Below are 16,102 nucleotides of genomic sequence, written 5' to 3'. Positions count from 1 at the left end.
TCCTACACCAGCCTCAAAGTGATAGCCCCGTGGAGTAAAGTGCCTGGACTTCAAGTATCCAAGAAATTGGGCTCCATTGGCAAATGTACTTATGTGAAGTACAAGGGCATAAAAACAGATCATGCGTAGCTGTAGGTCAGGGCGCTGCAGGAGCAAAGAGGGAGCGTGGGAACAGTGGAAGCACGAGGTTGGCAAGTACACACGAAGCCTCCTGACAGAAGCAAGACCATCATTCAGGATTTTCAGCAAGTTGTTCAAGGAACATAATTTTTCCCTCGTTGATCCTAAGGTGTTCATATGTTGGAGATGGGGCATTTTTCCAGGTCATTCTCATTCTCTAAAGGTTTGACACCAGATGACCAGTGATTCTTGAGTGTGGTCTCCAGACCAGCAGCAGCAGGCTCTCCCGGGACTGGTTAGGAGCGTGTGTCCAGCGGCCCCACGGCCTGATCTACCAAAAGCCTGGGATGGGCGTACGAGCCCCCCGGTGATTCTGAGGCGCACGGCCATCGCCCGATTTCTGACTCCAGCGTTGTCTCCCCACGTTTCCTTTTCCATCTACCTCTCACGTTTTGTTAGTGCTTAAAGGTTTTCAGTGTATCCTTTATGCTGTATTTCAGCCAGAAACTTTGTAAATTAAAAAAGTGCCACGTAAACACGAGATGGTAGTGGCGCTCGTTTTAAAGCGTATGGGGCTGTCCAGGCTAGTGGTCGGCTTGGTCTCTCACAAAAAAGCGCAATCAGTGTGGCCTAGTACATAGTTGATGGGGGTTGTAGAGATTGGCTGTGTCCCTCTCGGGGCTCAGCTCGCAGCCATATGCTCTCGTCAGCCTCCGTGTCCCAGACTGTGCCGTGGACCGCGTGGCCGCTCGGGTGGGGCTCCTGCCCAGGTCTGCTCACAGGTTGTTGTTGGCAGGCGCGGCGACATGCAGAGGCTGTAGTCAGGTCAGACGTCAAACAGAAATCCTTATGTCACCTTCGTGTATCTTCACCTTAAACCAAATCCAAGTCCTCTTTTTTCTTCTGCACTAAACCAGATGAAAACATTACGGGTGGATTTGTAGGAGAATCAGGCCGTCAAAACGGTGACACCAAGCAATTCCCAAACCTAAACTGGGGACCCAGATCGTTAGGATTCCTTGTAACTCTGTATAAACCAAAGAGTCCTTTCTTCTTTCCTGTTTTAACAAATGGGCCGATTGAGGGTACGGAAACTCAGGGGAATGGTAGTGGAATGTCCCAGTGGAACTTTTTGGATTAAATGGCATCCGTCTCCTCTTCATTTTCCCTGAATCTTGATACGTCAGTTTTAAAGCTGCTTTCAGTTGAGGACAACTTACAGATGCTGCAACTTTAACAATAGGAATCTCTGTTGAGCTTAAAGATAGAGTTTCCGGAACACCCGTCTTCTCCACGTGGCGCAGTTGCTCCCTTCCCCTCCCGTGAGCATGAACGTGCTGTAATGAGTGCTGTCTCCTTGATTTTGTTTTCTTTATGGCCTTTAGACTGTGAAAGGTGGCATATCTGAAACAAGAATTGAGAAACGCATCGTGATCACGGGAGATGCAGACATCGATCATGACCAGGTAAAGACCCGCGGCTCTGGTTCTGAAAGTGACCGTGTCTCTCAGTTTGGCAGGTGTCGTGGGGTCGTGTCCCCGTGTCTGGCCCCTTCTCCCCGTGCCTCCTGGATGGAGTCATCTCCTAGGCATAGACGCATCCCACCCGAGACATGGCCTGTCCCGGGAGCCCCCCTCAGGCCAAAGCAGTGCAGCACGTGACGGCTGTTCATTTCCCACTGGCTTCCTGTGTGCTTTCGGGTCCAAGTAATCGCGAGGATTCCTGGCAACCATTAGTTAATTCTTGTGGGCCTGGGTTTAGGCCCATCGTGGATTAAAAACTGAATGGCAGCATAATGACACTAAGAAAAGTCACCAAGTTTGACTCAGACCAACTTTAAGGAGCTCACAAAGTATTTTTTACAGCGTTAGACAAGTTGGGCTATTTACCTGAGGTGTGTCCCCTGATTATTACTATCTTCGAGGAGCGGGAGAAAAGTCCGAGGCCCCCCACAAAGTGACCCCATACGTGGCTTCAGAAGCTGCTTAAGAGAATCGTGCTTCCAGCTGCTGTTTACCCGAGCGCAGTGCGTGGCTTAGGAATGCAGGAGAGGAGGGCCGGACTGCTGGCGACGTGGAAGGAGCTTTAGTTTTAGGCCGAGGCCTCAGCTGATGAGAATTTTTTGTTTTGTGATTTTCAGAGTGACTTTAACTCTGCTTTAAAGGAAAGCAGAGAAGAAATGGGTAGGAAATATCAGAAAGGGAGACAGAACATGGAAGACTCCTAACTCTTTAAGTTGTTAGAGACATTCAGTTGAGCATCTCGGCTGGGGTGTCAGAACAGATGATCGCTGCCCGGCTCTGATGCAGCGTGGAGCTCAGGAAACAGAGTTTGGAGAACAGGACGTCCCACTTTTAAAAAAGCTCACTCTGTGTGACCAGAGATGCTCTTCTCTGCCTAAAAAGAAAACTATGTTTTTCTAGAGCCCCGTAAACATGACTTGGCTTCCCTCTTTCCTATGTGTCTCATCCCTGAGCGTGCTCTGAGGTCAGAGAAGGGCTGCCCTGCCTCTGAACTTGGACTTTGTCATAAGGGCTTGGGGTAGCTGGCTGGGCCCGCCTACCCATGGGGGAGCCTGGCTGACTCCGTGGAGGCCCAGCTTCCCGCTCTGCACGGGGAGGGATGCTCTGCTGGGACGGTCTGGGCAGAGCAAGTGCTCCCTTCCCTGCTGGCCTCTAGTGGGAGTGTGTATGCCCCCGTGGGGGGAGAGGCCCCTGTGGGGGAGAGGCCCGGGCCTGCGCTCTTCGGCAGGAAGTGGAAATCCAGGCCTTCCAGGTCGTTGCTTCTGCTGCCCGTCTGGCCACTGGACGTGCGCCCTCCTGGCCTTCCCGCCGGCCCGCCTGTGGTGACAGTACAGCTTCTGAGCAGCAAATGATGAAGACAGGGTCTGAAATGCGAGTGCCAGCGGGACACCCGTTGCTGACCCCCCTTAGGAGGAGGCCGCAGCCTGACCCAAGACGGCAGGGACACGGCCTTGCTCGGTGTGTCCCGCGTCCACCCATTTGAAAACCAAGGGCTGATGCCGGAGGAGAGAAGAGGGGCTAAGCTTCTGTGACACGTTCGCGGGTAGTTGTAAGGCACATGGACCTCCTTGAGTCCGTGTAAGTGGCTTCAGGCGGGCCTGTCCCCGGTGCTCACAAAGCTCCCTCCCCTGAAAGCCTGCAGCGACACCACGCACGTTTTCACAGGCAGAGGGAAACCACTTCCTGCCGACAGCCGAAGCCCTCCGCGTGGGGTCTGCGCTGTCCCGGCCCCTTCTTCAGCCCTTGTCCTGTCTCAGGAGAATCGTAACCATGGGGAGAAACCCTCCCTCTGAGCAGCAGAGACAACAGGGGTCCTGCGCTTGAGAGGCTGCGTCGCAGGCGGCTGCCCCGCGTGCACCCACTCCATGCCGGGACGGGGCACCGCACTCACCTCTCACTGTGTCTGCTCCTTTGCCGTGAAATAACCTCCCGGTTTGGCAGGAGGATGTGATCGTTTGCGCACAGCCTCTCCCGTTGTCTCATAAGTTGACATTTTGCAGTATATCGTTTCATGTGCGGATACTGCAGAGTAACGGAACTAACGGTGAACAGATTTCACATGTGTTTGGGGACCATTGGGTGGCTTTCGGTTTTCCCTCCTTCCCTGCTACTCAAGGCGCGTGTCACGCGTGTCCCCTTCCCCTGGGCATCATTTGTTTCCCTGTCACCCTCTGTGCTTCACGGGGCAGCTCCTTGGGAGGAGCGGAGGTGAGCACCTGCACTGGCTCCAGCACGGCCGTTCCTCCCAGACCGGACTCCAGACAGCAACACGGGCTCGTCCGTGCGGATTGCCCATTCCCCCTCGGTCCTGGGCCGCCCTGCTGCTGCCCCCCGCCCCACAACCTGCTCCCTGGCAGGGACCTAAGTACCTCCAGCGTCTTCCAGGCTTCCTTGTGACGTCTTGGGCATAAAACCATGCAGGTCTCTGCAGCTTTACCTCCGTGTGTGTGGAATGAGGCTGCATGCTCTGTTGGCCAGATGGCAGATGAGAGGCGCCCTTGTCCCCGCAGGCAGACGACAGAGGAAGAGGACGGGGGGCGGGGCGGGGGGCACTTGGTTCAGGCACATAGTTTCCCCCAAGACTTCCCTCTTGCTCTGGACGTCTTCTTAGAGTTTGAGGGCCGTCTGTGCCGCCTCCCTCTGGAACACCTGTAAACCTCTCTCCCGCAGAGGAGCGGATCTGTCCACTTTGTCACGACACTTGTACGTACTTTATCTTCTGTTAAAATATGAAGAAACTCCGCTGCTTCCTGGAAGAGCCTGTGAGCCGGCGGGGGCCCCCGCGCCCTGCTCTTGCCCGCAGCCCCACGGCGGTGGCCTCGAGCTTGACCGCTGACCTCGCCACCCCGGTGGTTCTGACTGTGGAGCAGAGACCTGTACTTGAAGGACTGTCTGTGCCGCCTCTTGCACTCTGCTTGCCATATGCCCCCTGCTGCTGCCCTGGAATTCCGGGGGTCTTTCCCGCAACACTTGGCCTCCAGCAGTGGGGGCCCCTGAAGGAGGACAGCAGGCCCTGGGGGAGCTGGAGGTGGGCCCAGGGCCTCCCCGCTGCTCCGGGAGCTGCACGACCTTAGTGGTGGCCTCGGGCTGCAGGTGACTGTACGAGCTCAGGGTCTGTGTCCTGCCAGTCTTTGCGAGCGCGAGGCCGGCTTGAGTGCGCAGGTTCTTTCTGTTCATGGTCATTATTTGAAATGACTGGAAAGTGGGAAGTGTGGGGCAACAGAGCGTCGGCCACCGTGAGCCCCAGCCTGCGGCCGGCCCTGCTTCCCGTGTGCGCCGGAGCTGGAGCTGCCCGGGAGCGGCGCAGCCAGGGCCTGGCTCACCGTCCTCTGTCCTGACCCCGCAGGCGCTGGCGCAGGCCATCCGGGAAGCCCGGGAGCAGCACCCCGACATGTCGGTGACGAGAGTGGTGGTGCACAAGGAGACGGAGCTGGACGAAGGGGAGGAGTAGGCAAGGTAAGAGTCGGCGCCCTGCGTGGACGCCACTGCGCCTGGCACCGTGTGTGCCTGGGCTCCGCCCGGTGCTCCCGACCTCATCACCCAGGTCCCCGCATGTGGTGGTGACGGGCGCGGACGGCGGCTGCAGCGACGCCCTGGGGTGTCCTGTTTGCCTAGGACCTCAGTAGGGGCTGTCTTCACCGACGTCTGCCTTACAGGAGGCACTTTGCGGGAGGGGCACCACGGGGGCCTGACCTTAAAGCCCTCAACACGGGTGAGGAGTGACGCGTAAAGGAAAGATGGCTGTGGCTCATGAACCTTGAGAACTTAAAGGATGAAGTGACAGTTCACTGTGCAGAGGGGCATCCGTGTCAGGGACAGATCATGGACTCTTGTGTCGCATCCAGAAATCAAGCACTTGGGGCACCCGGGGCTCAACGGGTGAGTGTCTGCCTTGGGCTCAGGCCGTGCCCCTGGGGTCCCGGGATCGAGTCCCACCTCCGGCTCCCACAGGGACCTGGCTCCCTCTGCCTCTCCCCCTGCTCGTGCTCCCTCGGTGTCTCTGTCTCAAATGAGTGAACAGTGGGCAAAGCATTAACCCAGCAAACCATGTAGAAGCTACGTGAACAATCAAAACTGTTCAGCCTCATTATCCTTAAATACAAATTAAAAACTCAGTGTGTATGTTTTCACTGACACATCCGGCAAAGTTTGTTTTTAGCTCGTGTTGGGGGGCTGTGAGAGAGAAGGTGACGATCCCCTGCTGCTTTTTAAACGGGTCCTGTTTCCTGGGGACAGTTTGGCAAAACCCACCTTGTGAGCCTGCCATGTAAACCACCGTGAGCATTTATCTGAGATAAGCAGACATGCACACGAGGACTTGCCACCAGCGTGTTGAGGACATTCTTACATATGCCAGCAGGTCGGAAACGACCTCTGTGCCGGCAGCCGGCTGGTGACGCTGTTCCCATGTGATGGGATCACCACCGTTGAGTGCTGCTAACGTCCACGATGGTGCATGGAAGAGGTGGGTTTTGTTGCTCGGCACGTGTACCAGGGTTGCCGTTCTGTTTGTACCGCGATGTGTACACTGATGGGTTAGTCGACGGCGCCTCGCAGGACGCACATGTCCCCCCTTGGGGACGGCGTGGCCCCCGCCACAGCACCGCCTCCCCTCTGACCAAACTGGTTGATGTGAAGGACACCTGGCTTTCTGGTTCTTGCTGCTCCCGGCGGAGTCCACGCACCAGCCCGCCCTTGGTGTCTTTGCTGCAAATGCCTCAGGCTGTGGCTGTCTTTGCTGTCCGAGTCCGTATGTTGGTGCGCTGGCTGCACTTACTAGCAGAGGTCACGACGTGGGACTATCACGCTTTCCCTTGTGTCTCACGCCCCCCATACCCTGTGGTTTAGAGCTGCGGTCGTTCGCGTACTTAATGTCGCCTTCTGTATAGCAACTCTTGGTCCATGAGAAATGGTTCCTGTATGGGGATGGCTCGTGTCCTGCTGGCGTAGCCAGTGTTCCAGCCCTGGGTGCTGAGCCCATGGTCATCCACCCCCCCTCACCTCCAGCCCTGGGTGTGTTGAGCCCATTGTCCCCACCACCACCTCCAGCCCTGGGTGCTGAGCCCATCGTCGTCCACCCCCCCTCACTTCCAGCCCTGGGTGCTGAGCCTGTCATCACTCCCCCACCTGCAGGTCGCATGTCAAGTCCCTCGTATGTGTGGGGACCTCATGGGCCCCGTGGTTCCGTGAGTCTGTATGTCTGTCCCTGCTCGGACGCCATACCGTCCACGTTACCATAGCTCTAAGATGAGGCTTCGTCCCTGGTAGGCCGTGTCTCCCCAGCCGTGTTTCCTCCAGGGATGTCTGGTCTGTTCTGGGCTCTTTCTGTACCACAGAAATTTCAGAATCAGATTGTTGGTTCTGAGATGACCAGGTGGTGTTTTAACTGGAACCGCGTCTGGTTTGGAGCTCAGTGTGTGGTAAGGATCGCTTCTTCCCACAAACATAAAATATCTCTATTTATGTCGGTATTTTTTAATATCTTCCAATAAGCTTGTATGATTTTTTACCCAAAGAAGGTCTTACAAATCTGCTCTCCCTGTAGCTGGTTTAGGGAGATACAACTGACTTTTCAGTGCTCGTCTTCTGTCCACAGCCTCACTCCCTATACGTGAGATGCTGTTTTCAACACAAGATGTTCAAGAGGCCCACAAGCAGAAATAATTGAAAATGTGTGAGCAGCACGTCCACTAGACTGAACAGGTGTGCTGTGTTATGTGCGAGGCTGAGGACTTTCTTAGCTGCTGTCGGGAGATGGAGACTCAAACCGTGAGACGCTGGGCCCGCCGGGGTGTCCGGTGCAGCCGGCCTTTCCTGACACGGTGATGAGTGAACATGGTGTCACACGAATACAAAAGTATTGGGTGTTTCTGCTAAGTTACGTTACTTGATCAGGAGCAGAAGATGAAAATTAGTGCCCAGTGTGAGTGTGGCCAACACTGCAGTTGGATTTGTGACATTTTAATAAGTCTTAGAGGGGATCAGTTCTGTCTGTTACCCCGAGGACCGTACCCATTTTTGCAGTGGGCTTGTGTCCACGCAGAGGCACACGCACCACGCAGACGTGCACACGCACGGCCTTTGAAGTTTGCCTGTCTCAGGACCACCTTTAGAAGCAGCCTCGTCAAACAGATCGGGGCAGGTAAAATGTAAATTCACATGGAAGGTGAGCAAACTAGATGAACTTGGAAAGATCCATTCATCTGTTGAAGAAATATTAAACGAGTACCAGCGTGTGAGGGTAGAGCTAGGCCTTGAGCGTTCAGACCGTCAAGGTGGTAAATAGCAGATGGGTTGTCCTTCCCAGGGAGGGGTCCACAGCGGGGGTTGTTGGGGGGAGAAACACGGAGAAACAAGCTGTGGTTCTGCACGTGATGCGGTACGGGAACCTGCACCTGAGTGCGGGGCAGAGTGAGGCCTGGCCGGGTTGAGGACACGTGGGGGGAGGCGGGGGATGGGGGCAGGAAGGGGGGAGGGGAGGGAGGACGGGGGAGCTGCAGAGGCCTGGCCGCCCCGCCAGGCCCTTACAAGCCAAGCTCCAGGGGCTGGGGCTCATGGAGAGAAGCGGAGGGCTGCCGTGCCCCATGACCGTGAGAGCTGTGAGGCCGTGTGGACGATGGCCCGGGAGGGGAGCAGGGCCTCAGGCTCGGGTCAGGGGTTCCTGTGGCGTCAGGCCCGGCGCCAGGGCACCAGGGCTGCTCCTCGCAGCCGAGCCGCCTTAAAGCCAAGCTGTGTGTCGTGGTGTTGGGATGGGGGCGCCCTGGGGGCCTGGGCTGGGCCTGGCCGGGTGGGCTGAGCAGCACGTGCGAGGGGGCAGCTCCACGGGTTTGGGGGGGGGAGGGCAGTCTGCATCCTGCATGGGTGACGGTCCTCCTGCCTGCCCCTCAGCTGTGCCTTCGTGAACTGGGTGCTGGGAGGCCCTAAGGAGTGGTTCCCAGGGCTCTGGGGAAGGCCTTTATGACACGCGGGGCCAGTGGGCTTCATCCCGCTGACTCCCAGAATAAGTAAGCGCTGCAATGCCGTTCCCAGAGACGTGGAGTCCGAGACGCAGGTGGGGCGTCTGCGTGGGGACGGGGGCAGAGGGGGTGTCAGGAGGTGCCGGTGGGGCGTCTGCAGGGGGAGGTCAGGGGTCAGGAGGTGCAGTTGGGGCATCCGCACGGGGAGGTCAGGAGGTGAAGGTGGGGCGTCCATGCAGGGAGGTTGGGAGGTGCAGGTGGGGCATCCACAGGGGTGGGGGCGGTGTGTCAAGAGGTGCAGGTGGGACGTCCACGGGGGTGGGGTGTCAGGAGGTGCAGGAAGTCTTAGCAGGTCCTGTGCAGGAGGGGCAGGTCAGAAGGTCAGGGCGCGCATCCTGGAGGGAGGACGCCTGTGGCGGGAGTGAGGCTGCCCCGGGGCCGGCGGAGGGAGAGGGCGGGAGGCTACCCTGGGAGCCCCAGAGCATGGAAGCCCCGAGAGGGTGGGTGGGTCCCGAGAACTGACCAGGAGGGCGAGTGCCCTGCGAGGCTGGTACAATCACCTGGGCCGCGGGGACAGCCCACAGGTGCAGGGGGTCAGGAGAGCGCGCATTAAGGAAGCTTCCCTTGCTGTCGCGTGTCCATGACCACGGATTTCTGAAGGAGACCATAGGATTCAAGCTGACCATTCCGAGTCCGGGCTTCAAGATGAACTGGAACGCCAGGCGGGAAGCGAGCACCTACTGACGAGTGCCTTGGAGGAGGAGCCCCCGCTGATCCCGTTCTGCGAGGGGAGGCTCCCACTTGCACTTTACGAGCATCCCTGTTGCCCCACACCTTTGCTGACGCTGAAATCCTAAGACTTTTTTTAAAGAATTTAAGACTTTGCCAGTCTGGTGAGGAAGGAGCATTTGTTCCTCTCTTCCTCCTCGAGAGACCCGGACACCCAGGCTGAGGGAGCGGCAGGCTACCTGCGGGGGGCCCGACACGGGACTCGATCCTGGGACCCTGGGGTCACCCCGAGCCCCCCGGGTGCCCTCCCTCAACACTTTTTAAACAGAAGCCTCGAGAATGAAGTAATCTGCATCAGCGCCTGTACTCAGGACCCGCGGATGCCATCCATGGGCAGAGCGGAGCGTGTGTCACGTCTGGACAGCCTCTCATGTTGGTCATCCCAGATGCTGCTTTCTGGACGTGGGGGGGGTGGCATTTGGGGGAATTGTGCTCCGGTAACCAAGACGTGTGTGAGGCGCCCCTAACCCCGTGAGGGTCACCTTCACGGACACGTTGGCCCTGCAGTTATTTGCTCCCGAGCATCACGAGCTTTGTCAACTGTGGGGCAGGTGTGAGTGGATCGTCCGTCACGGTGGCCAGTACTCACCTCCGGCTGTTTGGAATCGAGACATGCTGAGTAGGAAACAACATACTGGATTTAAAAATGTTAGGGGAAAAAAAGTAAACTAATAACTTACTAATAATCTAGTGAGTTGGGTCTAGAGATGAATCCTTTGGATTCCCACTGAGCCTCCTGTTCTAGGCAAACACCAGACGGGTACTTGGTGAGTTCTGTTCATATGTGGTTTCAAAGGATTTCTTCCTGAAACAACGGTTTGATGCAGTTTTTCTAAACGTGACTCTGATGCTGCAGAGACGCTGTCCGCTCCCCTCATCTTAGGAACCTAAGCCTGATAGAGGTGTAGCTAGAATACAGCGCACTGACTGACCTCTTCTAGCCCATTCATTTCTTAAAAGAAGCTTTAAGATTTTGGGAAACGCCTTCATGTCACGTTCCCATGAGACTTAGACCTAGGAGACTGAAGCAGAAGACCTTATGCCTTAGGGCCAAATACTAAGTATTGGAGGAATCTTTGTCAGCTTTCAGAGATTTCAGAGATTTGGGAAAGCTATCGTGTCCTCCCAGGATAGCATAGATGCGGCTCCTTCACACGAAGACAGGAAATGAGCCTGCAAACCACCCGAAATCAGCAGGTGGAGGTGGTGGGGAAGACAGGCAGTTAGACCTTGCTTCCCGATGATAGAATCCAGTAGTTTGGGTTTTCCCTCCCAGACCCCTGCTCTTGGTTCTTGCCTTGCACGTCCATCCCTGTTGCCTCCATTCATAGACTCCTCAGTGTAGACTCTTGTGCTTGAAGCACTAGGATCGTCGCTGTGACAGAGTAAACCCAGAATGGCATGCGGAGGAAAAGATGGTGTGTAGGGGAGGCCTCGAGGAAGGGCTGGGATGGCACCTCAGGATCCCCCCCAGAAGGCAGCAGGGAAGGCCCTATGCCCACACCGGAGTGCGGGCACTCGGGGGCGAGCAGAGGATGGGGCGGGTGGCGAGCTGTGGCAGGGCCCGGCGAGAGCAGGTCCCCCGCGTGCTGCTCTGGGGCTCCCTGCAGACCTGGGCAGGCAGAGGCCGCAACGCCCCTGGCAGCACTGCGGGCTCAGACTTGACTCCAGGTCGCCTGCCTCGGTGTCTAGGCCGGGCGGCCTTCAGGAGGGCGGCTTCCTTGGTGGAGCACAGGGTGGAAGGGAAAGCGTGTGGACTGGGTGACGTACCTGGGCCGGGCGGTTGATGCTGGGGGCGCTGGACCTGCATCCTGCAGGGTAGAACTGAACCTAATGTGGAAGCGAACCCGGCAAAATTTGAGATACTGTGTATGGAGATCGATACAACAATCACCGAGTGCCCGCTCCGTGCCCTGCTTTGTTGGGGAGCTTCGCCATTTATTACTTGCGTTGGTTCTCACGGCCGCCCAGGGCATGGACGAGGACCGGGGGCCCAGGCCTCGCAGCAGGGCCAGGCTGGACTGGCTCGTCCCGAATCCACGCTGCAGCCCGCAGGGCCCCTGCCGGGAACCCTTCCAGTAACACTCCCAGCGGTGCCGTCAACACTCGCTTCATCCTAGAAAAGCTGATTTTGTACAAAGTGTCTTTGAAGTTGCAGCTATGATCTAAAGCTAAGTGAACACGTAAAACCGTATTTCACAAAATAATCATGTTTAAAAATGAGGTAAAATCGATGTCTTCATCTGACAGAATGTTCTGCAAGTGCTGGTGGTGGTAGTTCCTCCAGTAGAGGAACTCGAGTGTGCCGTGTAGAGACGCGGACAGAAACGTTGCCGTTGACTTTAAAGAAACCCGGTTGGTAGCCCAGTGGCATCAGGAGAGCTCACCCTCTCCCAAAGGCCGGTGAGGGCCTTGACGGGTGACAGGGTAGAGGCCGCGACGGGCCTTCCCTGGGGGGAGGGAACCGCGGCTGTGGGAAAGGTAGGCTTTTCATTTCTTAAACAGAAACTTGGGGTGAACATCTCAAATTGACTCCTGAAAGTGAAACAACTGAATGGATGTGACCCCAGCAACCTCTGAACGGACTTCAGTCTTCGAGGTGAAATGGTGCCTGCGTGCGTGTTAGGGAGCAGAAGCAGCGGGCGGATGGGGTGCGCCCCCTGGGAGACGGGCCTGCAGGCCATGCGAGGGCTGAGGAGGCCGGGCGCCTGGACGGCGGTAACACGGCCCGGCAAACGGGGACACAAAGCCGTTTCCCCGGCCTCCTCGGATACGTGCTGTCTCCGGCCAGAAAGGAAGACGTTGGATTCGGTGTCCTCGTCTGCACTCCACGGGCACACCCCCCAAATAGAAACATATCCTACTCGCACTTTTGGCACCAGGACTCCTTTCTTCCAACGGAAGTGGATTAAAAAATGAAAATCAAATCTGCAAATGGGAAACCCAGCAAAGAAAGTTTAGCATTAGAAACAACTGAAGCCTGTAAACCTTTGTATTTAAAACCAAACATTTGGCACCTGGTTCTTATTTTTATTTAGGAAATAGTTGGATTCCTCACATAAATATCTTTATTCATATATTTAAGGTCTCTGGCTATACTGTTGCCCTACGGTAACTGAATCTTACTCCAAAAACAAATGTTACGGTTTCTTGCATCCTTTTAATTATTTTTAATAAAAACCGCATTTTTACATTTTTATCGAGGCTCCCGTCCGGGTAGGGGCTGCAGCACCTGGCAGAATTCGGCGCGGCTGGGTGGCCTGGTTTTGCGAGCGCATGTGGCAGCTGAGCGCGTGGGTTGTGGAGCAGAGCCACAGCCTGGAGCCCACCTGCTGCCAGCGCGGTCCCTGGAGCCCTGGCACCCCGTGCTTGAATCTGACCGGCTGCCCGCTGGCCCCGGGCTCACCCAGGAAATCCGAGTGCCCTGAGAGCATGTGCGACGACTGAGGCGACATAGGCAGGCAGGCGGTGGCTGCGAGGACTTGGGCTGCGGGACGGGGCCGCGGGCTCAGACAAGGCCGGGGGTCAGCGTCGCCCCTGGCCTGGCCCCCTCGAGGGCTGGCGACGCGTTTGCTTCCTGGGCCAGGACTCCAGCCCCTGCCGCGCAACCTGGCGCTTCTCCTGCCGCCACCCTCCCCAGACTCCAGGCGGACATCACGAAGTCGCCAAAAGGAAGGAGCTGGGAGTCAGGCACGTGGTCGGTCCTGACAGGGTGTCCGGGCTGCTGTGATCACAGCACAGAACGCCCCTGGGGAAGGAGCGCAACCGTGCGTGGTGTTCGTGTGAGGAGCCGGTGCTCGGTCTTCCGTGGGATCAGAGTGGGTGACGGAGTCATTAGACCCAAAATGTGAAAAACAACAAAAACCAAACGTGAAGCGTTTTTTTCCCCTTCTTTCTCATGGATACACGTGGGCGGAACAGGAAAAGCACGAATGTGTGATGAGCGTGCAGCAGTGGCCTTGGGGGTTGTGGCCTATGCCCCCCTCCTGGGCTCAGAACCTCAGGAGCCGCAGGAACCAGAAGCAGCAGAGGTTGGCTGGTGCGCCCATCACAGACAGCCCACGAGTGCCCGCATCTGCATCAGCGGGGAGGGCCCACTGGGCTGTCCTGACACGCTGCCCGCCGCTCAGCTGCACGTGATTCACTGCTGTTTGAGGAACGACGGGAAAATGTGCCTGCTGCTAAAATCGCAGTGATGCAACCTTCACTCCGCAGCGGTGTGCAGTGTGAGCATGTGTGCAGGTTGTCGTTTGTGATCCTTACTCCCGGCAAAGGGAGGTGCTTTATTTTACCTCTTAGTGGTCTGTGAATACAGGAAAGCAAATGACCTTCGGGTTTACGTGGGCAACTATGTCTTTCTCCACATGTATTTCAATAAATGTTGAAGCTCTTTGAAATCAAGACTTTTCATTCAACTCCTACGTACTCCTGGTTCCTGTTTACAAGTTTAATTTTAGCTTTGTTTTCTAAATTGAAGTTTTAATTTTGGTGAAAGCCAGTTTGTGAAATACCGTGCCATGGTGTCCGGAGACGTGGAGAATGGGATCGGAAGCCTCATCTTCTGTGGCTTTGCAGGCACTGCTGATGCGGGAGGTTCCTTCCTAATAGAAGCTGGGCTGCGGTGGCGGCTGTGTTCCTAGAACAATGGGTGTTCACTGAGCAAGGAGAACACAGCCACTCATCCAGAGCAGGGGGCAATCCTGTGACTGAGGTCCCAGCAAGGTCCCCAAGTCAGTGATAGTGACTGATCTTTCATCGGTGCCAATCACCACCCCCAGGTGTCTGTTCATAATCACTAACCTAAAACCTAAAACTTTGGGTTTGCTCCACTGATTCTGTCCCCCCCCCCCATCCCCTGCCTGGAACCAGCAGTGAAACAGCCTCAAGCACGTAACGGGCGGGAGACACATCTGAGAGGAAGCTAACATAGGAAGTGAGAGAAGTCTCCGTGCTGGCGGGTTTTCCTGGGAAACAAGACTTAATTGTGTCTGTTCCAGTCGACTTCGGGGCCGGCGTCTCTTGGAAGGAGCTTGACGAGCACCGCACTGCCCGCTGGGTCACCACCACCCGCCAAGTGTCTGACCAGCTCAACTAAGAAGTGAAAAGTCACCTTCCCAAAACCTGTTTCTCCTTCCGGGACAGCACGTCACCCTTACTTTCCTGTCTGCCCCCTGGTCTGCTCCCATTTTAGTCCCTCCCTTCCTCCGACTGAGGGTTTCTTGGGCTCATGTCTCACTTTGCTTTAAGCTCACAGAGCCCGTCCCCCTGTCGGGTCCCCTTGCCCTCTGCGCCAGCCTCCCCGGGCTGTGTGCAGCTGTGTGTGGCCTCTCTGGACCGTGTGCGGCCGTGTACGATCTCCCTGGGCCCTTGTGCGGCCTCCCGGGGCCATGTGTGGTTGTGTACGACCTCTCTGGGCTGTGTGCAGCCATGTGCGGCCTCCCCGGGCTGCTAGACCAAGCGTGTGCTGCTCGGTGTGGTATCAGAGGGGTCCTGGCACTTCCCCGGATCTCCTGTGCCCCGTGGGCGATTCCTGGTCCACAAGGTCTGTGTCCCCGCTCCCACCCGGCCTCGGCCCGCTCTCCTCACCTGAGGCACCTTTTCTGCTCACGTCAGGGAGCTCAAACGGACTTGGTTTCTCCTCCTTCCTTGCATCGAGCTTTAAAAAGCTGACCTCGGTTTCCCCTCGGGACCATGCAGGTCAGGGTCACCCGAGCGTGGCGGCTCTTGGGTCGGTCTGCTTGCAGGGCACCGGGTGGGCCGTTGTGCTGGCCTCCGGGAATGGCCCCGCTGTGGGACCAGGCACGTGAGGGTCGGTGGTCCGACTGGGAATTGGGTGGGACGGTACTTATGTGGGTTTTTCCCCCAAGCCTGTGTCTTTGGAATATTTAAGTCCTTTCTCTCTTTTTTTCCTCCTAGAGAACCCATCTTTTAAACAACACTCGACTTTGCGAACCTGAGGAGCTTCGGCCCTCGCAGATGTCCGCGCCGCCCCCCTACTGCCGCCAGTCCGTGCTACGCCGGTAACCCGACCAGGAGCCTGAAGAATTAAAATGCCGACAACCAAACCTTACCTAACAGCCCTGGTCTATCCTGTTCCCCCGCATTTTAATACATTATTTTGTTTTATAACCACTTCTAAACATTCTTGATTCTTTTTTTTTTTAACTAGGGAGTTTTGTTTTTGTTTCCCGTTTACTTTGTGTACAACTACCTGCTTTTTGTCACTCATTTTGATCGATGACGGTGAACAAAGCCAGCCCGGCTGGCGAGGTGCTGTTCACCTGAACAGGTGCTGTTGTGCGGAAAGGAAACTGTGTGACTAATCCCGATGCTGGCTTTCCCACCTTCGGACGCTTCCCCTCGACTTCTCACGGTAAACAGCGGAGTCTTCGGAGCACAGCGGCCACGCTGCGGAGGAAACGTCGCTGCGCTCAGGAGCGTTCCGTGCATCCGGAAGGTCCTCTAGCGTCTGAGGCTCTCGGGCGCCTCCACTGCGAAGCCGTGGGACCTGCGGCGAGGGCCGAGCCCTGCGCGTGGAGCCCCGGCCTCTCGACGCGGGAGGAGGCGCCACGACCGTCCATTCCGGGCGGCCCAGCCCGTCGTGCTTGCGGCCAGGCACGAGGTTTCCGGGCGTCCGGCGCCGGGCGCTTGGTGTGGGCCGCGTGTGCTGTGCGGTGGCCCCGTAGGAGCAGGCGCGGGCCCGGGCGGGGCGGG

At 56.9% G+C, this 16,102-nt stretch overlaps 1 protein-coding gene across 18 annotated transcripts in view; it reads left to right on the top strand.

Annotated features, from left to right (window-relative positions):
* EPB41L2 (erythrocyte membrane protein band 4.1 like 2) overlaps positions 1-15,528 on the top strand; it is a 193,055-nt gene extending 177,527 nt beyond the window's left edge. For 16 of the 18 annotated variants that reach the window (XM_038526777.1, XM_038526778.1, XM_038526775.1 and 13 more), the window contains 3 exons: positions 1,506-1,586; positions 4,990-5,099; positions 15,305-15,528. In XM_038526777.1, the coding sequence (XP_038382705.1) occupies positions 1,506-1,586; positions 4,990-5,094 (186 nt within the window). In that variant the 3' untranslated portion in view covers positions 5,095-5,099; positions 15,305-15,528. Of the gene's footprint in view, positions 1-1,505; positions 1,587-4,989; positions 5,100-5,299; positions 5,759-15,304 lie in introns of those variants that run through there. The other 2 variants (XM_038526773.1, XR_005353930.1) reach the window with 2 other exon arrangements.
* Positions 15,529-16,102: the final 574 nt, after the last annotated feature.

The sequence above is a fragment of the Canis lupus genome, chromosome 1, assembly GCF_011100685.1.
Source record: "Canis lupus familiaris isolate Mischka breed German Shepherd chromosome 1, alternate assembly UU_Cfam_GSD_1.0, whole genome shotgun sequence".
Lineage (NCBI taxonomy): Eukaryota > Metazoa > Chordata > Mammalia > Carnivora > Canidae > Canis > Canis lupus.
This window is presented reverse-complemented; position numbering and strand designations above follow the sequence as displayed.